Source organism: Sabethes cyaneus, chromosome 2 (assembly GCF_943734655.1).
Source record: "Sabethes cyaneus chromosome 2, idSabCyanKW18_F2, whole genome shotgun sequence".
In the NCBI taxonomy this organism is placed as follows: domain Eukaryota; kingdom Metazoa; phylum Arthropoda; class Insecta; order Diptera; family Culicidae; genus Sabethes; species Sabethes cyaneus.
The window spans coordinates 202,252,226-202,276,873 of NC_071354.1; the positions used below are offsets into that span (position 1 = coordinate 202,252,226).

The window sequence follows — 24,648 nt, forward strand, 5'->3', positions numbered from 1 at the left end:
AGGACGTTAGCTAACTGATATTCTAACTAGCCATCCACATGTTAGTTGCAAGACAATTATGCTTCAAATCAAACCATCATTCGACAGTGTCCCAGATATTAAAGTCATTCATTGAGACCCAGACGATCCAGCAGTCGAAAACTTCAAACCTGGTAAAGGGTAGCAGGGTGTTGAGTTTGTTCAAGAGTCAGCCGAAACTTTTGATTCACGATGCGGCGAATACGGCTGATATCACGACGGCCTCCGCCGCTTTAAAGTCCGGAAGGCACAGAATCGGATAGACAAACAAAATACAGTGACCTCCACATTGAGCCCCTCTGTTCCTGATGCAGGTGGGGTTGTTGAAGAGAACCGTTTTCGTCGTACTACTGTCTTACAGCATCCTTACGACGTGTCCGGTCCACCGTAGCCTACCGACTTTCGCCAGATCTTCGCCAGTGAATAGCTTTACATCCTTACAAAGTGCCTCGGATCACCAGGCCACGAAGATATGCAAAGTTTATACGTCGTTGGCCGTTATCGTTCGTATCGCTGTTCAGCCCATGAGGTCCTTTCACCTAGACCAATACATTTTTTTTCCTACCGACCTGGGTGTTCATATCCCCGATAACGATCTTGATTTGATATCCCGAAGCGAAGAGCTATTTGGTTTAAGTATGTTGCCCTACTAAACGCTACCGAGTCTCGTAATGGGCCTACCATCATACGTTTAGTGCCGAAACACTACGTTTAAACCGAACACTTCGAATCAGACGCTGTCGTAAGCCGCTCCAAGCCTGGATTACAACCACTCACGCGAAGTTGAGGAATCCTCAGCCCATCAAGAGTCGTCCCTGACATGAGAACAGATGCTTCATCATTCCTGAGTAGGTAAGGAAGAAAAACGTGAACAAATTCGCCAACAAGTGCTAGGTTTCATTTCAAAAGAACTACCGAACTCGTCGGAACCCTGCCGGCTTGAAAAAAGTTTTGTGCCGCAATGAAATCTTCGTTAAATACCTAAGGAGTTGTAGATCAAACTGATGGAAAAGTATCATAAAAGATTTAAAATGGGACTTTTATAATACTTTTTCCGAGTACAGTGTTTCTTTGTTTGGAAGTAACTATTTTTGTTGTATAAAAAAAATTTCGCTAAGAATTCGAGTAATTATTTATTGGTATTAGATCAGATTAGATTAAATTAGATTAGATTGAACATTAAAGCACAGAACAGAAGTGGAAGTTCGAACAATCGTTCGAGCAAAACCTGGCATCTACGCTCTGGTCTAAAACTCTACCAATAAGTAAGAACTTTGAGGACTTTTTGTTTTGAGTGCACTTGTCATTCAAAATCTCGTCTAAACGAAATTCCTCCACTCGTCTAAATATTTCAGCTTTATTTCGCACATAGGAGTATTTGAAGCAAAATGTTGGCCATAATTCCAAAATGGAAAATGCATGATTTTATCTAAATATCGTATCTATTATCACAATAGGGCCTACTAGTCACGTTAGTATTGTTCTATGCCGGATTGATTGATATTTTTTTCACAGAGCATGGACAGCAGTTTTCTAGAACCATCCTATCGCTCGTGGGTATATAAACCTGAAAATCTGAATAAAATATTATTTGTTTACATGAGTGAGCATTTTCTCCGTAAAGAAGAATATTTTTCAATAATTTTATCCAGCTTTTTACGAGCCGTAATGGCGAACCGTATAATCTGTGTTAGTGTGTTCGTAATATTTGGACAGCATTTTTGACATTTCATAATTAGAACGCACGTTTTCTTTCCGCACGTTCACGTTAAAACTAAAGGAATATGCGGAAAGAAAACGTGCGATGTATTTAGGAAATGTCAAAAATGCTATCCAAATATTACGAACGCCATCCGCCATTATGGCATGTAAAAAGCTGGATATGCATTTATGTATCCAGCTTCTTCGAACCATAATGGCGACTGTCATTCGACTCATTTCGACAGGAACAAAATATATTTGTCATAATGTTTACGTATATATGTATGCACGCATGTACATACACAAACGTTAGCACCGCTTCGATGTACGATGCTGGTCTAACAAGCCAGTCGTCGTATGTTCAAACCTCGGCTAGGCGGGGCTTGCTAATTAGAGCCAGTAGTTGCACTGGCCCCGTAATTTTCCTGTATTCTAACAGCCGGCTGTGAAGTCTGTCGATAAAGAAGGGTAATGTCTAAAGACGGTATAAACCCATGGCTTTGACTTTTTACACAAACCAATTTGGATTCAATGGATTCGACTGCAATAAATTTTATGGAAAGCTCTGAGGTAACAGGTTTATATATTTTTGGGTAGAACTAAGTGTGAATTCGATTATCTGAACAACCTTAAGCGAAACTGAAATAAACTTTTTCTCACCGAAAAAGAAACCGTGCCGAAGAAAGGTTATTAAGCTTTATGTACATAGACCTTTAGCTTGCTAAGCGGCTCCATTTTTAATTAATTAACCGAACTTTGATGTTGCCTTGAGTTCGCTGCATAGAACTCTAAGCAGCTTCGAAAGAAACTTGTCAAAAATTAAAAAAGCTATTGACTAGCAACACTTGAAATTCTATTTTTAGCTGTCGACCACCTTTCATCTATCTAACATCTACATATCCAATTATACATTCTTCCTATATAAAAACTCAAATCAGTACATACCTACAGTTGGATTTGAGCCCGGGCGTTCTGCGTGATAAGCCTATCCTGATCCATTACGTCATTTCAGGCGTATGCAAGTGATGTGAATTTTGCTATTCTTCAGTTGTTCTGAGCTTAAGTTTTGTAAATTACGGTAGCTTTATGACGCGCGGGTCAATTATAGAATATTTACGTTCGGAGTCGGCGTTCGGAGCAATTGCGGGGTAGTGAGATGTAAGTAACTAGCATGTTATTGATATGCGCATAGTATGAATATAAAAATCATCATTGCATTTTTATTTATGTTCGTAACTACAAATGAACAATGTATTTTTATTTATTTGAGTCAAGCTTTCAGTTCTGCTTGTCTGATGTTCAGAAGTTAGTACAAGAAAAATGAACATAATCATTTCGCGGCTACTTAGAAAGATACATACAGAACTTGCTAGCAACTTATGTTACTTCAGAACTTCATGTAGCATCCTAATAGCTTTGAAGTATCCATGAAGTATTCACAGCACTTCTTAATTCTACTTATACTTGATACACACTACTAATCAGCAAGAAAGTTCCAGGGAACTAAATTCGAACTAATTGTGAACTTACAGGTTCGCTTGTAAAGTAAAATCCGAACTTTTGGTTGCCTGGGATAACATATTAAAGTAAACTTATAGTTCTGTCTTCTGTGATACATTCATATTGTACCGGGATGATGAATTTAAATAATCTAGATATGCATTGTAAGCGGTCAGTACCATAAATACAATTGTCCTAGCATTATCAAAACATCAGCACTAGCACTTAGTCCAGCTTTGAACCTGTTTGAACATCTCTTGAGATCATTCAAAACTAAAATAAGAAATCATTTGATTTTTAATCAAAATGACTGAAGTCTTGTAAAAAATGACCAGCAATATCCCACGGGAATATTTAGAAATACGTTAATTTTATCCCAAACAGATTGGAACAGGTTTTCAGGAATGTAGATGGTCCTACAAAGTAGCAGTTAAGCGAGAAAAAATATTTATTTCAACTAGTAGTTAACTATCTAAATACTTTTTATCTGCATTTTTGGGAAATTTAAACTATATGGATTGTTGCTATGCAACTAAATATGTTTCAGGTAAACATTGTTTAAAAAATGCGTTGCCATTCTTTGCAAAAATACTGTTACAATATTATCAAGAGAAAAATTTGTGCGCTGCTGTCCGGATACTTTTTTGGCTGATTGTACGTGTGAGAGCGTAAATCGCGAAAGTTTCTCAAAACTGTGTTTCCAAAGTCGATGAGCATGATTTCTCGAAAAACCCTAAACTGATCCACTTGAAACTTTTAAACAAGTTATATTTTCGATTTGTTGATTTAATACAAGTTTTCTGGAAATATTTTCTAGTGATTAATCGAAGGTTAAAATTATTTTTCTTTTTTTTTTGGTTTGTTACCGTAACATGAATACAAATTTCCATTTTAATCAGTTAAAAGGTTTAGTCCTCTCAACTGTGTGTAAATAACCTCTTACCCTTCCTAATGCATTAGAAAAAAGATTTGAGCTTGCTCTCATTCTCATTTTAATTCGAATTTCGTTTTGTATTTTAATATAATTCATTGCCGCAAGTATCAATTGATGTACCGCAAACTTCGAATCACATCAGCTTGGTGAAATAAGACTAAGGGGCCATCCATAAAGTACGTCACGCTTATAGGGGGGAGAGGGGGGGGGGTTGAGCTAATCGTGACGATTTGTGACGTAGGGGGGAGGGGGGGTATGAAGTTATGTGACGTCACATGAAAAAAATGACAAATGGAAATGACAAATTTATTCGGGGAATTAAATTTTTAAATTTTTTAGAATGATAACTTTTTTCAACATATCTGTGTGAACAGGACTCATTTATTCCTCTAGTATGATCTCTCCATTAAGGCTTTACATAATATGCGGTACACCAGTGAAGAGCTCCTTGAGTACCGTCCTGCCTAAAAGATTTTTGCAACCGCAAATAGCAGTCGCACAAACTTCTGAAGGGCTACGGGGACCAGAGACCAATGGCAATGTATCCTCTTGATATTCGTGCTGAAATCAATCGATAAACATAAACTCATACCGAAGTTCCACGGCTGGTTTTAAGGTTCTTTCCTATAACCTATACTGCCCCTCACTCAAAATCTCACTGATAGAGTTTGTGCCACTGGTGGATTAAATTTCGTATCTAAAGTAATATTAAATGATTGCAAAAAAAATCACAAAATGACAGAATCTGTCAGAAAAGTTCTTCCAAAGCATGTTGATGCAAAACGTCAGCAGGAAGTCCTGATTCTTTCAACTAGATCAGACGAATTTGAGTGGGTGCTGGATGGATGTCAAGGATGTGGATATGCGCGTAACATTATTCGACGACACATCAGCGACTTCTGAAGCGTATCCGATCGCAGCAACTGGAGATTATCTTGATAAAATGAGACTATTGAAAGTATAATAAAGACATTTTGAAAGCAAATGACCACATCACTATCGGATCCGGAACATCCGGTACCTGGTTCAGGGGAATTCTTTGGATTTTAAGATAATGCATCATGAGGCACATCAAATCATATCGCTTTGATCAAAAGACATTGATGGAAGCACAATGGAGACATTTTGGAACCAAATAGCCACTTCAGTAACCGGGTTTGGGGTCAATTGATAATTTTAGGCTATATAAGCTATTTAACTTATAATGAACCGGTTAACGGGGTAATTCTGGTTATATTGGGGCGGTTTGAAACAAAATCGTATGGCTCTGAAAACTACAATACATATATCAAACTAATAATGTGTTTTAGAAGCAGCCATTACCATTGGAATGAAAACCATCTTATGTGTTGAAGGCATATCGTGTATCATAGCTTCTAAGGTATTATACATTTTTGTCCCGAATAACCCCATATGTGCTGAATCATAATCCACCCAGTTAGCATCGGGGTAAGATGCTAACCTAACAAGCCAGTCGTCGTATATTCGAATCTCGGCTGGGAGGTGCTGCTATAGAGTCAGTAGGATCGTTGCACTAGCCCCGTACCGGGTACAAGTACAAGTACACGGGTTTCCATTAGTCTTATTTTGCCAAGCCGATGTGATTTGATGTGCCGCAAAATGAATTATCTCAAAATACAAAAATGTCCCCGGAGACAGGTGGTTGATGTTCCGGAAACGACGCTGAAGCGGCCATTAGTCAACAAAATACTCCGAAATTTTCCTTGGGTGTCAGTTTTGGGTCATACCTTTCAAACGAGGCAAAGAAAACGAAGTTCGGATTGAAAATGAATGAAAAAGAGCAAGCTCAAATTTGATGATACTTTCGTGTAGATGGACCGATACAAATCAATTGGGGAATCAAACAACACGCATTGTACAACGGGAGCAAATTATTTGAATGTATAAGAAGCAATAATTTGAAATAACTTACAGAAGACAACTATACAAAAACTTTTTAAATTAGGAATATCGTAAAAAAAAGAATTCATAACTACATATTTCATCACTTTACCCACTGTCCAGGCAGATTAGACCAGACACAGGGGGATTAAAATTGCCAACTTTTGTTTTTGTTTTGGTTTGACTGAGCGAACTGACAGATTCAATTGGTTCGACTAGTTGAATTTCATAACGGAGACAACAGCTAATAATAGTAAAATTGTAATAACAATACAGTGTTTAATTGCTTCCTGTTTAATACTTCTAACCAGCAAGTGGGTAACAAAACCAAAACTGATAAATGCTATACGGACAATATGTAGAATTTGACAGCCTCACCAATCCCTAGTGACAAGACTGGAGCATTTAGACGAGTTGGCAGGAATGCCAGAAAGAAAAGTGTTTTGAATTTTCAAATTGTATCATCGAGACGAGAATCAAAATCAACATGCGGCTAGTGATCTTAAACAAATTTTATATAAGAATTGTTGATGTGCGACTGTATTGGTGGTTTGTATGCATTGGGAAACACTTTGCAACAAAAAAACTCCAGATGCAAACAAATCGCGTATACGTATACGCGGCGATGTGTGCGTAAGATTCTTGTCAACAATCTCTATGCTAAACTTCCAACGATATGCGTAACTGGTGTAACGTATAAAACAGGAGTAAAATCAAAAGTCGCGTAGGTATAGATTTTGATTTTTATTATTGATCACCTGCGGTTAGCGGCAACTATATTAGCATGTTTGAGAAATGAAAAAACACATATGCTAGTTTTGATCACACGGTGGCAAGTTTGACGTTTTCGAACAAAATAGGTGAAGCCAACACATTTGGATCACTGGATCACTTTTATGCCAGTGTGCGGTTAGTGTGCGTGTAAAAGAACGATTAATACGATGTTTCCGCAGCAGCAAACTTAACTTTTGTTGCGGCATCATCTGTTTCTCGCCCGAAAAGTGAAGTTTTATGTTAAACGAATGTAAATTATTGTTACCAATGCACTGTTATTGAGATTCCTAGAAAATTCTTCACTTCTATATAACTAAATTGATACATGCATGATTGAGTTTTTGTTGGTTTGGTCGCGTGAGCATAAATTAATTATTAACACCTTTTTGTCATTTCCGTACAGGAATTCCATAGAATAGTTCTGGCAACTTTGCTTTAGGTCAGCTAGTCTAAAGTTGGAAAACAATGTAGTAAATTTTCCGTGTAAAAAGCCACTTTCCACCGCCAGGTTCGCTAGTATCTGTAAAAGGTTAGAGTTACGAGTTTTGATTTTAACTTCCACTTCTGTTCTGTGCTTGGACGGTAATGGCATCTGAAATATGTAGCTTCAAAGCGAAGCAGAAAATGTCAAGAATCGATTGTAGCGTGAAGAATACGATCTTGTTTTTCTGATGGTATTGTTAGAAATTTTGACATTTACAAGCTGCAAAATATGTGAAATTCCGTATAATTTTGGCGTTGAAAATTTCTCATTATATTCACTCTTGAAATCTAACCATATAACAGGTTTCTACACACTTCTTGTGCCATCACATCACTTCAACTAAGTTTAGTAAAAAAAATGAATTAAATTTTAAATTATCTGGTTCTCAACTTCCTCAACACTCTTTTGTTTGAAGAAACCTGAACTAAACCTTCGATTGGACGGGAATCAAATCCTCCGCGTGCTAGTACAACAGTAAAAAACTGTTTACAGGAAGACAAAAAAATATGTATAAGCAGTTTGGTTGCTCATAAAAGGTACTCTTTCAAAGTCACTAATTATACCTAAATGAAATATGTTATTTTTAATCAACCGTGAGGCATTCGTTGACTTCGTTTTGGCGCGCAAACAACTTAAATTAGTTAGCAGCTTACATCGGGTGAGAACATCAGGGATCAGATGTATGTTGTTACGCTTCCGCTGAAAGTAAAATATTCTATGCTCAATCGACGCCGACTAGGGATGCCCATAAAGGTCATTCCGTTGAGCATGGTTCGTCCGCATCACATGCAGATTTGTTTACTATGTGACTACTTTATACCCAGTATACTTAACCCAGTGTAAACTGACCTGTTTGCATCATCGCGGAGACAATTGTTATCACGCGTCTCAACTGAGTAGGAAACTGAAGAGCATTATATTTGCAACTTAATCTTCCGTTATCTTTGCCGCAACCTGGGTAAGGTGCAGTTGCAGAGGCTTTACTGAACCGGGAACCGCAGATGCTTATCAAAGTTTGTTGAACTTTTTACTCTCACATTGTAGTTTAACAAATAATGCACTCTGCATATTGGATTATGCGATTCATCCTATCAAATACTCTACTTTTGGTAATTTTGTTGTAATTTAGTTCCCTGTATCAATCACACATTGTTAAAAGTTTAAATTCAATATTTAGCTATCTTTATTAACTTGATGTTTTACATGGATAGGTAAGTTTCTGTCATATCTTTTAGACAATCAGACATTAATAACATCCCTATTCAGGGTTATGGTTGATGCGTCGCAGATCTCTGAACGTCGCCTGCCAAGTCGGCGGCGGCAGCGTGAACGAGATTGAAGCCATGCCGGCTGGCTGGCTGGCTGGCTAGCCGAAACGTGCTGCGCGATCGTCGTATGTTTCGATAGGCCGGTGATGATGGTGAATCACGCGCCACTTCACTTCACACGTTGCCCATTATGGGTGAATATAGAAATCGAGAAGTATCATACTAGCAACACTCTAGGTTCAACCGGTCTGCCTTCCTCATTTGCCGCCGCCGCCGCCGCAGACTTTAAATATATTTTGCTAATGACAACCAGGTGTCCAGGCGATGAAACTTAGGGAAGCTGAGCGATCGGTAACTTAAGTTGTCACGAGAAGCATGATTAGAATCTAAAGTTGGTGTATGATACTATCAACTCGTACCCTAGTAAGGAAGTAATAATTATAGTTCAATAAAAGCTTACCGAAAGTTATGATGCGTTAAAAACAACAAACAACACGTGTTATGTATGATGTTTGCATTTCGGTTTTCTAAAACAGCTTTGATCTGTAGCAAACCGAAGAAGAAAGTTATAATGAATTCAGTTTCGATTCGATAACTTCAAACATCTCATGACTGCTAACGAACCTCATTAATTCTGATGAATATGCCAAAACAATTTTGGCCGGCAGCCGCAGCCTTTCGTTTGTTTGGATCTCATGTCTCATCAGGTGGATTATTTTTGTTTATGGTCGCACTCGTATGTATTGCACAGTTGTTTTTTTATATTAATGGGATGGTTAAGATGAAAGAATTAAATACAAATTATATAACAATTGCTGTGAAAGGAGAGGAATGATTCTACGGAGCACGTTTTTTGAAGGCGTTGAAAAAAAGTATGAAGTTCTGTGCCTAGGGGAACGAACGAGGGGTTCACGTAGAATTACGAATACGCGCTCGCTTTGAGTCATATGAACAAATATCCCTTCAGCTCTGTTTCCGTGCAAGGCAACAGTTTCGAACAAATTCTTGTAGTATATGGATGCAACAGGAAAAGCTGACCGTTCACTTTTCTATGACGTTTCACTTTCAGGACATCAAATTTTACTAGGTTCAATGTTCAAACGATAAAATCAGTTGAAGTAAAGGGGTGGTTTTGCGCTCTGGTGTACTTCCCAAGAACAGGTATTATTGTTGCTTTATTTCATCACAATTCACGTGACTGACGTTCTCCAGCGAATATTGTGCATCTGCGCTTAAAATTTAGGTCGCTCAGCCTAAAGGTAGCCTGGACTACACAGGCTCGTAAATGCAGCTGGTGGTCTGAATTGTTGCCCACCTGACTTGACCGTCAACTCATGACTTCGGGGCTATTACACGTCCTTTCGGCCAGCAATTTCGGGAGAAGTTCGGATCAACAATTATGGCGATGATCCCTGTCTTAATGGGTCTCACTGGTTCCAGCCATTTGGTTCGGAGAGTGATCGATGGTAGATAGTCGCGGAGACATTGGACTCCAAAATTGGTTAGCCAAAATTTGGGAGAGCCGCCAACAGTTTTGAAACAATGTAGCGTTTACTGAAGTTTTTGGAGCGTTATTTTCACATTGTAGAATTGTCGCCCGCCCAGTTAGCTCCGGGGTACGATGCTGGACTAACAAGCCAGTCGACGTAGGTTCGAATCTCAACCGGGAGGTGCCGCTATTGAGTCAATAAGATCTTTACACTAGCCCTGTAGGTTTCCTGTACTCTAATGACCGGCTGCGAAGTCTGTCGATAAAGAAGATCAAGTTCTGAAGGACGTTTATACCCATGGCTTTGCTTTAGTATTGTCGTTGAGATGTGCCCAGGGCTTAAATCCATTAGAAGAGCCTAGCAAGAAATCGTTTGGGTTGAGCACGAGTGACTTGTCGTCTTCCAACGGTATACTGATCAGTGGTTGATAATTAATAATGCTCTCCACTTCTGTCAGCGTGTGTTACAGGATTTCGTAGGAGATCGGGCAATTCGACAGTAGCTTACTGAGATTTTTTTAACTGTGTGTATAAGACGTTCCCACGCTCCGCCCATATGCGGGAAGCTAGTGAATTGAAACTCCAGCTAGTGTCTAATACTCACTCTGAATTCTGTCATCAGCCGTTGCCGATCCAGACTTTCAAGAGCAGCCTTCAGCTCCTTACTAGCACCACGAAAATTGTTCCCTTGGTCAGTATAGATGACTGCCGATGTACCCCTTCTACCTATGACATTGCGCAAAGCCAGAATGCAGGAATCGGTACTGAGTGTGTGTGCAATTTGCAAGTGTCTGGCACGGAAGGTCAGAGAGTTAACTATCAGTACCCAGCGTTTTTCTGCTTTACGGTTGACTGAAATCAAGATCGGACCGAAATAATCCACTCCCATATCTGTAAACGGATGAGAAAAGGCGACCAGACGTGCTGGTGGTAAGTGACTCATAGCTAACGGAGGTGAGGTTACCGTTTCGTTCATACCTTTCTGACAGCATTTTTTCCGGGTCGTATTGTAGACGGACTTGAGGCGAAAAATCCTGTACTGCTATCGAACCTCGTTGAAGACTGTATTATGCTTCTGGTGGTGGTGCTTGCGGTGATAGTACAGCTCTATCAGACGAGTGATGTGGTGACTGCGCGGAAGGGTGATAGGATAAACTGTATCATAATCGACCGATGGGCAAGTATCGGTCCGGCCATGGACTCTCAACTGGTCATTTTCATTCAGAAAAGGATAGAAGTTGGTCGACAGAACTGCTCTTAGGGAAGGAATTCACCTCAGTTCCACTCAGGTGATTACCGTAGAGAATGGCAATTTCGTCAGCGAATTCGAAGGCTGGAAGAAAGGTTTCGGCTCGGAATGCCACGAATGAACTGTACCTGCGATGAGCAGAGTATAAAACATCTCTGAAGTCGGTTCAAAAGTAGCGCTCTGATATTTCCGTAGATAGCGATTGGGCAACGCTGTTTGCTAAGCGAACTCCTAAGATGCTGGCTTGTAGCTCTGAACGTGGAATGGAGAGGAATTTTAACGGAGCAGCTCTCGTTTCCGTGCTAAGCGCGGTTTCTACCAGGTACCCTTCTTCGAAACAGAGATACAGGATCGCCGTAAAGCCATTTGCGTTAACAAATGTGCATTTGGACGTTACTAGGAACGTAGAGAGCCTGTAATGTCAGGTGTTGAAGCTTCTTGGTCACTTTCGGCAGAGCCTTCAATCACGTCAGACACTTCAGGAACTGTGACGCATCGATTGGCGTAATCAATTCAACCAATGTTCTCTAGATTTCCTGCAGCAGTACCTTTCAGTGCATTAGGAAATGCGAAATGAATCCCAGTGGGTCGAATAAGCGCTCCAAGCACTTCACGTTTGGTTGATCGACGGCACCCGAAGATTGGATCCGTGGATATCGTGGAGATATTTCAAAACCAAAACAGTCTCCTTCTCCGACGTTCAGATTCTTCTCATCGGTCGCAACTTCCTGACGAGATGCCTATACAGTCGATGAATTTGTCAACCAATTGCGCCATTTCAAATCCTCTCTTGGCGTGGATGCGTTTCCGGTAACGTGCCAACCTCATGGTCTCTTCCTCCATTTCTACACTAACAGGCATGTGTTAAGCCGTAACCACTAAGGCCGGTGGTTGTGGCGGGCGACTTTAACGCTTGGGCGCTAGAGTGGGCAAGTCGTCGCACGAACCATAGGGGTCGGATTCTGCTTGAGGCTGTGGCAAAGCTTAACGTAGATCTGGCCAACGTCGGCACCAGAAGTACCTTCAGTAGGAACGGTGGGTGCGGAGTCTATCATCGACGTAACTTTCGGCAGTACTGGTCTGATAGGAGACTTCTTCTTCTTCTTCTTCTTCTTCTTCTTCAGGAACAGGGGGGCCCAACGTGCACGATGGCTCGACCAGGTCGAAAGCGATTTGCGACTTCTGAGACGACTAGGAAATTGGCGACGAGTGGCCCAAGACCGAGTTGAATGGAGACGAGTGCTTGAAACAGCACGAGCCACCCCGGCTCTATGCTGCTGAAGAAGAACTGATAGGAGACTAAAGGGTAGAAAATGGCTACACTCACAGTGGCCATCAGGCGGTCCGCTATGGTGTCGGTCAGATAATGAGGCCGCAGGCGGCGGGTAGAGCCGACACCCCAACCACCCGTGGGTGGAAGACATCATACTTCGATCCCGAAGTATTTGTGGAAGCGAGCCGAAGAGAGTGCGGTGATCGCGGTATGTCCGATCCGAACGCTGATCATTTGGTTGAGGTACTGTCGCGGGCGTGTGACGCTACCATGCCTAGGAAAAGGCGACCTAGGTATGGGAGTTCACCGTCTTACTGGTGGACAGCTGAAATTGGGGAACTCCGCGGAGCGTGCTTTTGTGCGAGGAGAATTATGCAAAAAGCTCGTTCAGATGAAGGCAGAGCTGAATGTCGAGTAGCACTTATTGCTGCACGCGCAGTGCTTAAGAGTGGGATAAAAGCTAGTAAACGAGCCTCTTTTGAAAGGTTATGTGCTAGTAACAATGCGAACCCGTGGGGTGATGCCTACAGGGTCGTAATGGCAAAGACCAAGGGCGTGATGGCGCCCGCAGAGCGATCGCCAGAGATGCTGGAGCGGATCATCGAGGGCCTCTTTCCACGCCACGAGCCAAGGCCCTGGCCTCAGGCCGCTGAGTCGTCTCCCGGCGGACGTTCCAGTATCTCAGTCCACAGCGTAAAATGGTCGTCCTCTCAGCGGAACATCCAAAATAACGTGAGCGACGGCGGTTTAGAGGTCGGGGAGGAAGCGACGGTACGAACGAGGAACTCATTGCGATCGCTAGATCCCTAAAGGTGAGCGAGGCACCAGGACCAGACGTAATCCTGAATTTGGCCATTTAAGCAGTTATTTTAGAGGCTCCCGAATTATTCGGAGCAGTAATGAGTAGATGCCTGGAAGATGGCCACTTTCCGAATAGATGGAAGCAACAGTACCTGGTCCTATTGCCGAAGCCGGGAAAACTTCCCGGTATCCCCTCGTCATATAGGCCAATATGTCTACTCGGTACTGCCGGCAAGGTGCTAGAGAGGGTTATCCTTAACAGATTCGTACAGTACACGGAGGGTACAAACCAATTCGACTTCCGAAAAGGCAAATCTACGGTGGATGCCATCTTATCTGTCACTAAAACAGCCGAGGTGACAATCCAACGCAAGAGGACATTCGCAATTGTTACGCTCGACGTGAGAAATGCATTTAATAGCGCTAGTTCAGTGATGGCCAAAGCGCGGCCCGCGGGCCGCATGCGGCCCTTCGTAATAATTCGTGCGGCCCGCGAGCTAATTTGAGGGATGGCAGACTTATGAATAATTTTTTTGATAATACCGGGGTCACTCAGTTCAGTCGTAGTACTTCGTGCATATTGTAGATCTGATTGCTCTGCGGTTTAAATCTTGTGATTGCTGATTTGCTGCTGCCTATTTTACATTTTGGTATGCGAAAGAATGGCCAGAGGTCATTGCGGCCCGCAGACTCATGGGGCGACCTGATTTGGCCCGCACCACGCTTATGCCTGGGCACCACTGCGCTAGTTGGTACTCCATAGCCAATTCGCTTCGGAACGTCCAAGTGCCGGTGTCGCTGTACAGAATTCTGGAAAATTATTTCCAGAATCGTGTGGTATGCTACAACACGGAGGAGGGTCAGAAATGCGTTCCAATCACCGCAGGGGTTCCGCAAGGTTCCATACTGGACCCAGCGTTGTGGAACGTCATGTATGATGAGGTGTTGAAGCGAAAGTTCCCGGTAGGGGTTGTGATTGTCGGCTTTGCGGACGACATCACCTTGGAAGTCTACGGTGAATCTATCAGAGAGGTTGAGTTGACGGCTGCCCACTCTAAGGGCATTGTCGAAGACTGGATGCGCTCCAGGAAACTTGAGCTAGCCCATCATAAAACGGAGGTTATCGTGGTGAACAATCGCAAGTCGGTGCAGCAAGCAAATATCAGCGTCGAAGATTGCACTATTTCGTCAACGCGGTCCTTAAAACTCCTGGGAGTCATGGTCGACGACAAGCTCAAGTTCGGGAGCCACGTCGACTATGTCTGCAAGAAGGCTTCCACAGCTATTTCGGCATTGTCTCGTATGATGTTTAATAGCTCTGCGGTATATGGCAAGCGAAGGCTTTTAGCCAACGTGGTCCAGTCCATACTTAGGTATGGCGGACCGATGTGGTCATCGGCGTTAGGAACCAAAAGCTACCTAGGTAAGCTGGAAAGTGCCTATTGTCTCATGTGCTTGAGTGTGGCGAGTGCGTATCGAACAGTTTCATATGACGCAATCTGCGTCTTAGCGTGTATGATGCCTATTGGCATGATCATCAGTGAGGACGTAGAGTGCTTCAACCAACGTGGAACTAGAGGCATACGGAGTACCACAAGATCGGCCTCGATCACATGGCAGCGGGCATGGTCTGTGAACGGACAGGACACTACTCCGGATAACTTAGTCCAAAGACTGTGTTCTAGCTCGGACGTCTGGGGAGCGGTCAATGCGGCAGTGACTGTACTTGAGCTACAGAACCGCTGGAGAGTCGATCAACGGAGACTAAATAGCCTAACTGCCATAGTCCTGCAGTTATCTAAGAGTGTGCGTTAAGCACAATAGCCCCTCCCTGAAGTAATACCGATAAGTTGGTACCAGGGGGGATTGAAGCTGGAGACTCGAGTAGGGTTTTAGTGGGTCTGGATCCTCACGCCCCATTAGGGGGGTCGGGATACCATACCCCACTCCCTGAGTTGTCTTCTCAGGTGCCTGATAGTATTTATTTATTAACTATTTGATGGGTTGGTTGGTTCGCCCCAATATCTGATAGTATCGTATCCTCTAAGGCGCTGAGCAAATTTCCGTACTCGAAAAAAATCAGAGGGGTTGTGCACAAGACACGACCGCATAGGTGACGTAGGACCACGTAAGTCTCTTTGTAGCGATAGTAGGATGTATCCATCCTGCTGAGAAAACTGAGAAAACTTTTCGTATAGTTTCTATGTGTCCTACATATAGATTTTTGCAATGTGCCCAGTAAATGATCTTTATGTGCCAAACAGTTATCATTTATGTGCAAGCGAAAAATTAGCACATACTATTCATATGCGTATATTTTTTATGTGTATAATTGCACATACTATTCATACGCGTATAATTTTTATGTGTATTTTTGGGAGGATTGTATTTATATGCAGCTCATGATAATCATATGAGATTTCATATGGAAATTTACTATTAGTTATGTGCAGAATATTTTGAGTGTATATAATAATACGATTCTTCATGTATACAAGCTACATCCGTAACGGTCATCAAAGTAGAAACATTGTATACATTCAATCCTCAACCGATTTTGGAGTTATATCCATGAATTGATTGAATCTATTTTATTAAAACGAAACCAAGTTAGTTGAAAATTTTGCGCAACTTTTCTGCTGCGGCTTACAAAAGGACACGGATAAAGCATTTACAACCTGCAGACGTATTGGAAGTCGCAGAAAATGTCACCTGTGACCAGAAAACTTATTACCGTCATTGGTTGGTCGTCCGCAATGGCGAAAAATTCAACTTTTCCCTCGTTGACTGTGTTAATTATGGTATTAACTGGGCAAGAAAATATAATAAACTCTTCAATCGTTGTGTGGCCCTTAAAAGAACCGATTGTTTGATAATCATAACTCCTGCTTGCAAGAAACTTGCACTAACGCATTTAACGTAATTCTCTGTTCGGTAAATTGGAGTACCGATAACCGCTAACCAGGCACGGCTTGTTGCAACGGACCAACCGGAAAGCCTCAGCAGCTATGAGATCAACGAAACCGTTCGTGTATGGTCCTGAATCACGATGAAATACCACTCCAAGTGGCCAGCTGCAAGTGACGTGGGATGCTTCATGCTTCTGGTCGTTTTGTTGTCGCGAGCAGCATATGTCGTTCCAATTCCAGAACTCCTGTCGCCAGATATTCCATCACGGCAGCGAAATGGAACTTCAGCTCCAACACACGGTCACACGGTCAGCCGCCAATGAACACGTGCACGAGTCGAACGTGACTCTCGTTTGCCCTGGCAAACGATGTTGGCACTAGCTTAGCTAGCGTTTGAATAATGCTGTTTACCGGCTTACCACGTGTTATGTACCAGAGCAAGCGACAAGCAACGCCCATTTTTCTTGGTTCTTCATTCTATCATCTACGTGAAATTAAAAATAGAGCATTTCAATTTCAGTCTGAACAAAAGAGCAAAGCTACCAGTGAACCGTTCGCCTTTTGCTGCCAAAAAAAAATTACGTAACGTATTATTACTGTATGGATAAATTTGTGTTGCTAAGATGCAAAAGATGTTACTAAAACTCTTTCATTTGATTAAATCCAATTTCATTTATTTTGACGCTTGACCGAACACATTTACTTGGAGCTAGTATATTTGTTGGCTGCAACCAGCGTCCAGCAGCAACAAGCGAACAGCAGCGCGAGGTGATCGGTGAAAATTATTGCAAAGAAGCGACCCAGGTAACCAATAAGCATTTCCAGTGCAATTTAAAAGCAAGCCAATAAGGCCGCTGTAAGGGCAATAAGTTGCCTTAAATGCTACTTAAATGCTATTTTGGCAAAATATGCGGCTACTTTACTGCTAGACCTCTTATAGTGCTGAAAATGCTTATTTGCTGCTAGTTACCAACAAGAAGAATTTAAATAGAATTGTGGATGCCAATTTACAACAGTTATGCAGCCAAAAAGCTGATAAACAACAACCTGCAGTATAAAACGCCAGGGATGCTAATAAACGACTAATTTACTGCTTATTTTAATGCTTATTGGTTACCTGGGGAATAATCAGATCAATCTAAGTTAAGTAGAATTTAAATCTGTGAGTGAAAATTCCTCAAATCTTCATGAACAAATGTTTCGTTCTTAAAAGAACGGTTTTTCAACGTGATATTCTGGAAATTTAAGCCTTCTTTTCCGTCTTCTTGGGCAGCAACAAAACAGTTTGAATGTTCGAAAAGACACTTCTCATAGCAGCGGTGACACGGGACAGCAATTTGTTCAACTCTTCGTTGTTGCGGATGGCCAGCTGCAAGTGACGATAATTCTGATCGTTTCGTTGTCGCGAGCAGCATTTGTTCTCCCAATTCCAGAACTCCAGATATTCCAGATATTCCATCACGGCAGCGATCATTGAGTGCTCCAGCTCCAACACCTCGCTTGGTGAATTTGCATGTCTTCGTTGCCTTATCCGTGGGAAGCAGCAACAGCTGAAGCTCAACAATTTTCGATCGGATTCTATAGGGCGTAAATTAAATACAATCATAAGGAAGCTTAACCCATAGCTTATATCGTATATATTTCTGTCATCCGTGCTAGGGAAGCACTGACGAGGGAAGGCAAAAATATGAAAATAATTCAAATTTTCAAAATCAATTCAAAAACAACAATTTTTCAAATTCATTTTCAAAAACAAAATCAATAGTTTTCTATATTTTCAATATTTTCAATCGATTTCCCGATCAATTGGTGTAAATATTTTGGAAATCTATTGAAAATTGACTGAATTATAAGCCGAAGCGTGAAAACGCGTTTCTACTTTGATGAAGTCATTTCCAATAACCAATCACGAAGCGAGAATTCTGGTAAAACATAGGTTCATTACTTTCAATTTTTCAATAGTTCAACATCAAGAATCCACACTTTTCTTTATTTGGGTCAATTCTTAGAAGATTTTCCAATCGATTGGTGTAAGAATATTGAAAATCGATTGGAAAACCGCTGAGCTATTAGCGCTCAAAACCTTTCATTTTTCGTGACGCTCGCATTTTTCGATTTTTTGGAATGACACCCTATCTCAAAACTTGCCGTAAGACGTAGTCCTACGTCAAAAAAGGTTTGTGGCCGTAATTTCAATTTCTGTATAGTCCGAACGTCTGTCATTTGACACTTTTGCGGTCTGTTCCTGGTGGAAGAGATTGACAACTCAACTCATCCCTGGACGTAGTGGAATCAACACTCACAACATTGTGAAAAGTTACCAGTCATTGTAAGAAGATTTTCAATGCTTGTGTATAGATTGCACGAGTTTCTAAAACTGTAAAATCGTGATGGCCCGACGCTAGCGACATTATCCTACACGTATACGCGTCCCTCCCTTTAAAATTACTACTAGAGACCTTTTTATTGATTTCGAATAAAAATATTAAATTTACTCAGTATAATATGCCTTCCAAACTCGCTGTTTACAGCCCAATAAGCAGACTCCAGTTGATATTTTTCGAATCATTGCTGAAAAAGATCATAGCATGCATCATAGCAATTTGTAGATTTCAATCACGCCGCTTTGAGTCTTAATGCATAAAGCTATTTAAACTAAACCAAAAAACCCTCATAGTTGCCCTGGTGACAATGTGCATTTGGAAACAATTCAACAAAATCAAGAACAAAACAACTATCTTACGTTATCTTACAGAAATCAAAGGTTGTTTTCTTTATACCAGTAGCACATCCCTGCCGCACTTCCCCAACACAGATTTCAAATTGGCCTAGGATTAATCGTCGTAAAGAATTTTAGATCTGTTGGGACAAGAAAGCTCAAGCAGAGACGTCAAATCGGTCTAGGCCTAATCGTCGTAAAGAATCTTCAACCTGTTGGACGGGGAGATTTTGTCACTTATTCTCTAAAAACACGTTGAAATTTTGATAACGTCTTTTCTAACCAATCACGACGCGAGAATTTCTAGTTTGACAATACTTCATTATTTTCAATTTTTCAATAATGCGTCCTCAAGAATTAATATTTTTCTCCATTTGAGTCAAGGCGTAGAAGATTTTCCGATCGATGGTGCATAAATATTGAACACCGAAAACCACTATGTTATCAGCGTTCAAAACCTGACCACTTTTCGAGAAAGATTTTTTTAAATTGAACTCCTAGCCTAGCCAAACCCAGCCGTAAGACGAAGTTCCACGTTAAACGGAGCCAATTTAAAGAGAAGCGTCGAGCTATATACGACGAGAAGTTCAAGCGAAAGTTTGGTTTGGATATCAGGTCAAGTTATTGTGTACTTCATATAAGGGAGTAAATGCGTTTTTGTGAAGAATGAACATTTGTAGAACTGGGAAAAATTATTTGCAAACTGTGAAAAATAATTTTTCCAATTTTTCCAATGTTCGCTCTTCACAAAAACTTATTTATTCCTCGTATGAAGTACAATTATTATAGTTTCCAGTGAAATATTTTTTTGAACTGTACCTTTGAATCACACCTAAGTATCAAAATGCATTGAATCAACCCAAACCTTGGGAAGCATTGAATCAACCCCAAGAAGTTTCTCTTCGCCTGGGTATTGTATGTAAACGTAAACAATGCGTGCAAACAATATCTTCGCCATTTGAAAATTTTGCGAATTTAAGCCTATATACCGTGACCGCTCCTAATTCTGCGCATTTTTCTTTATAAAGGTATTTTTTAACATTGTGCATAACTATGATCATTGCGTTATTTTTTTATAAATGTCTGTTGAATATTACGCCATTATTTACAAACGGGCCAAAATATTTGAGAGCGAAATAATTTAACGTGAAATTGAAAGTATTTTATATGACAGAAAACATCGTCGTTAGCACCAATGCTAAGATTGTCCTTCTAGAAAATTAACAAATTTATGATCTAAATTCTTTGCATGATCAAATTACCCAGCATAATTAGAAAGAATAATTAGTTTTAGTCATGTTTTAGACAAAAAGAGTGATTGCATGCATTGCTTTCCTTGGAAAAATGCGATGCAATAATGCGCAGATTTAGGCACAGATTTTTTATTCATGTTCCAAATTCTGCGCAGTAATGTATGTTACGAAGAAATCGCGAAAGAATGCGCAACCTCACCCAAATGACTGAGGTATAGAGGCAAGAAAATTCAAGTAGAATCTTTAACTTGCATTGATTGGTATCCTGTGCTGTCTCTCGGGGTCCGAACCTACGAGCGCCAATTCATGAAACCATGTTTTCTATTTTTTAATGTCCAACCTCATGGGGCTGTCAGAGAATGGGGAGGTGGTTTCTACATGATAACACAATCTTTAGTATTAGTTTTCAGTGTAATGTTCAGTATGCAGAAAACCCGAATCAATTCGCCCTTCACGTTATCGAGAATGAAATATTTACAGTGAGGCAATCAAAATGACAACAATATTCCTTTGCCACCCGGACAGCACAAGAAGGCCGGATCATGGATTTAATTATGGTAATGGCTAATGCCGGATTTTTTTAGGTGCTTCCAGCGGATAAAGACATAAACAGCATGGCAGGAGTATTTATTTTCACTTTTTGGGTGCGCAGAATTAGGAGCAAACATGCGCAAAATTAGGAACATGGGCAAGAAAGTGCGCAGAATTAGGCACCGTGGATAAGTTTACAAAACGAAAAATATACTCAATTGTTGGTCGACTTATAATTCCCATATTTTTTACCAGATATTATAGATCGTAGTACTACACGTTGAGGCTATCCACGTTGTTAATTTAAATCTAGAATACTTAGAATAGCGAAAGAATCATAAAACTGTCTTAACTGCGCAGAATATGGTACGTTCACGGTACGGCAAAAATGATTTTAAGTTTAAGTTAAATGATTAAAATTGTTACGGTCAATTTCATGCACTTTTGAATTACTCCATAATAAAAATTGATAATTTTTTATCAAAAAAAGGCAATCTCCAGGCACCACATTTCGTTTTCATAACTTAACCTTCTGTTTTTATTCGCAACCAGTTGTTAGAGTATAGTACAATTGCGAGGCTAGTGCTACGATCCTATTGACGACTACGACTGGATTGTTAAACCAACTTGGAGATTTTTTATCATTTTATCATTTCCTGCAAAACCTACTTGTTGATTCATTTGGTGTCATTTGACAAGAACAGTTTCACAGCTAGATCACATCATTGTCAACTTTATACCAAAAAATCAAATCATTGCAAATAGCTCTTTCTTATTTCCTGTAGATAATCGGTCAATATTTACCAGCCGAAGCTTGATTATAATTACTTCATTACCCGGTAATGTTCCTATGGTGATGGTTGTTGTTTTTCAGCATTCGCCTTACACTTCGTCCACCGGCATTGTTTCCAGGCCGGTTCGATGGCACCCTCGCAGTAGTGGTGGCACGCTCCGTTGGGACGGTATTCCACCGTAATCCCGGATTGTGGTATCGACGATTTTCCTGATTAGCTTCCGATATACTGGGAAATCCAGCATGCTGATGATGCGAAACAGTGCTGCCAGCAGCAGGCTGACGGTGATGGTGATGATGCTGGTGATAACTGTCTGTTGGTTGTGGCTGATAATGGTTTCCCGCGCCAAAGGGTCCAATTAGCGAATATCGAGAGGAGTTTCTAGTGCCTAAGGATATCGTGTTCAGCCGATGCTGATGTTGGTGACCATGATGACGGTGCACAAGTCGTTTTTCAGGATGCTGACTCTGGTTTTCACTATAATCACTAGCAGGAGACTGCTGAAACGCGTGACAGCCAATCGTACTAATCACCACAATCACTGTTAGCAACGATTTATTCTGCAATTTGCCCATTTTGCAATAGCAACACTAATGAAAGCTGCCCCTGGCCTGGACTTTCAAGATCGCCGTTTGAATTTGAAACAGCGTATAATTAAAACTGAACACTCGCTGCAATCGCCTTTCAATGTGCTTTGACGTACAAACTATTCGAATGAGAAAAAAAACACTCGGCTTAGCAATTTTGCTGCCTTCGAGTGCGAAAGCCCAACATTTACTCCTGCACCGAAGTTAAAACACGGAAGACTTCGTTTTTGTTTCCACCAACTCTTCACTTCTTTTCAATGTTCAACTATCGAATCGATGCGATCGCACTAACGCGTGTTGATCTCCGGCGAAACCCTTCGGATCGCGACTGCCACACACTTCTGTTGTTATCCGGTCAGACCGACAGTCTCTACCTTACTAAAGCCGCGCTGGGACGTAATCTGAGAATTTAATAATGAACTGTGTGCAATTTGACTTCTTTGCCTTTTTCTTCTCCTTCTTACGTTGCGTTGTCCCGCCCCGGCTGAGCTGCGGTGTGAGATGCGAACTGGACTGGACGCGGTTTTCCAATGCTGCGAGCAGCAGCGAGTGAGAAGACTTGTTTAGCCTTCATGTTGCTTTGTTGTTGGTCCCTTTTTACGGAGCGCGGTCGCTCCTATGGCCATGTGGTGCAAGTTCTGCACTATGTTACGGAGGAATCTCCGCAGTCAGTCAGTCAGCTTCACGGTTACTCTCCGCGACGCACGATGCTGCTGCATTCAGTGATGCTGCTGCTCCGTTCGGGAGACGGAGATTTGTTTCCGATGTCCGCTTTTGCCATCTAATGCTACATGCTGCTCGTACAACTGGATTACATTGCGAGGAGCATCGTGTGGTGGATCCGAAATGTGTGACCTGTGTACGAAACGAACTGGGAAGATGTATAATTTATGGTCTGATTAAGCTGCCCTGATTTTTCAAGTATTGGATTCATCTTTGCTTCCTTTTCTGTGATTTATATACACTACTGTGATTTATATACACACTACGTAGAATAGTGTTGTTGATAGGTTGAGAGTTACCATACTATTTTAAGAAGGATTTTTGTTTGTTTTGCACAAAAATGGAATATATCATAACAATGTTATACCTATGCTCCAAACCTTGCTGCTCATAAAATACTAACATTGAACTTAGTGAACTTTGATTATGAGGAACGTGCTGCTCGAGCCAAAAATGCTAAACATTGAACTTACTATTCGACTTGACGTATTCTATTTTATTTCGAACAATTGGACACGTGTATTCTTGGTAGTACATCTAGTTATATTCCCAAGTAAAACATAATTGAGTCCCTCAAAATCAAATTTCGAACAATATTACATTTCCACTACAAAGCATACCACAAGGGAATTCAATTTTGCATCCATGCCACGTACCGTAGCTGCCAGCCAGACTTGTTGTACCCTCTAGTATTTCAATTCCCATCGTTTACAACAAACCACGAACCACCACAATCGATATTCGATATGCATAAATTTCCAATATTTCATCGTTTCGTTTCGACTACCCCGGAGCCCGGACCCCCGGAGAAATGACTCAGTACATAGCGGCTTCTTGCATTTATCTCCGGGAAGGACGTTAAGTGGACCCAAGTAGTTTATCGGAAGCTACTGACCGCACTCGAGGTTGTCTGTCAGTTGTTATTTTGTTGTTGACCCTCTCTTTTCTGAGCGCTAGTGTTTTGGCAGGATTTGTGTTACAAAAATATGTGCATAGTTCATGGTCACAGTTTGCACACGGGATTTTTTTTATTACCCTTTTCCCCAGCTGAAAGAATAAATCTCAGCTGCTTGAGAATGGATACAATAAAACAATATTAAGCAGCCCTTTTTTCGCTATCACAGCATTAGAAAAGTGTGAAATGAATGCCAAAAGTCACGTTTTATACGTTCAATATAAATTTATAGATTCGACTGTTCTCTTCTTTGATTTAAGTCCATATCTAGCACTCAAGACGACTCTTCTTTGATTTAAGGGGGGTTTACCGAATACCAGGTTGCGTATATTCAGCTAAACTTCCTATTGATCAAATCCAAACTACCGGGCCTTTCATCTATAAAACTCCTACCATTCGATTCTCCAGCCACCTCGTATACTTTGTTTGCTACAAAACCCCAGTTTGCTTCAAACTACTTCTCGGCTTCCACCAGTTGATTGGCTCTTCTTTAAGTTTCGCTTGAAGGTGACCCAAAATTTTTTGATTGTGTGGAGCTCTACCGTGGGGAATGGTTCCTGTCTTTGCCCACTCTATGGCATTTGTATCGTAATAGCAGAAGGCCAAATCCGGCCAAAACAGCACCGAACTATCGTACTGCTTTGAGAAAGCCAGCAGACAGTTTTTCCAAATATTCGATCATGTAAATTTGTGAATGTAAATGCATGACGGCCCCGATTGCAATGAAAATATCAATATTCAAGCTGCAGATAGTCTTCTAAACTGGATATCTTTTAACGGACTT

At 41.1% G+C, this 24,648-nt stretch overlaps 1 protein-coding gene across 1 annotated transcript in view; it reads right to left on the minus strand.

Moving 5' to 3' along the window:
- LOC128734095 (uncharacterized) overlaps positions 1–22,536 on the minus strand; it is a 58,943-nt gene extending 36,407 nt beyond the window's left edge. The window contains exon 1 of the mRNA XM_053828109.1: positions 21,642–22,536. Coding sequence (XP_053684084.1) covers positions 21,642–22,174 — 533 coding nt within the window. The 5' untranslated portion in view covers positions 22,175–22,536. The remainder of the gene's footprint in view (positions 1–21,641) is intronic.
- Between the last annotated feature and the right edge of the window lie 2,112 nt (positions 22,537–24,648).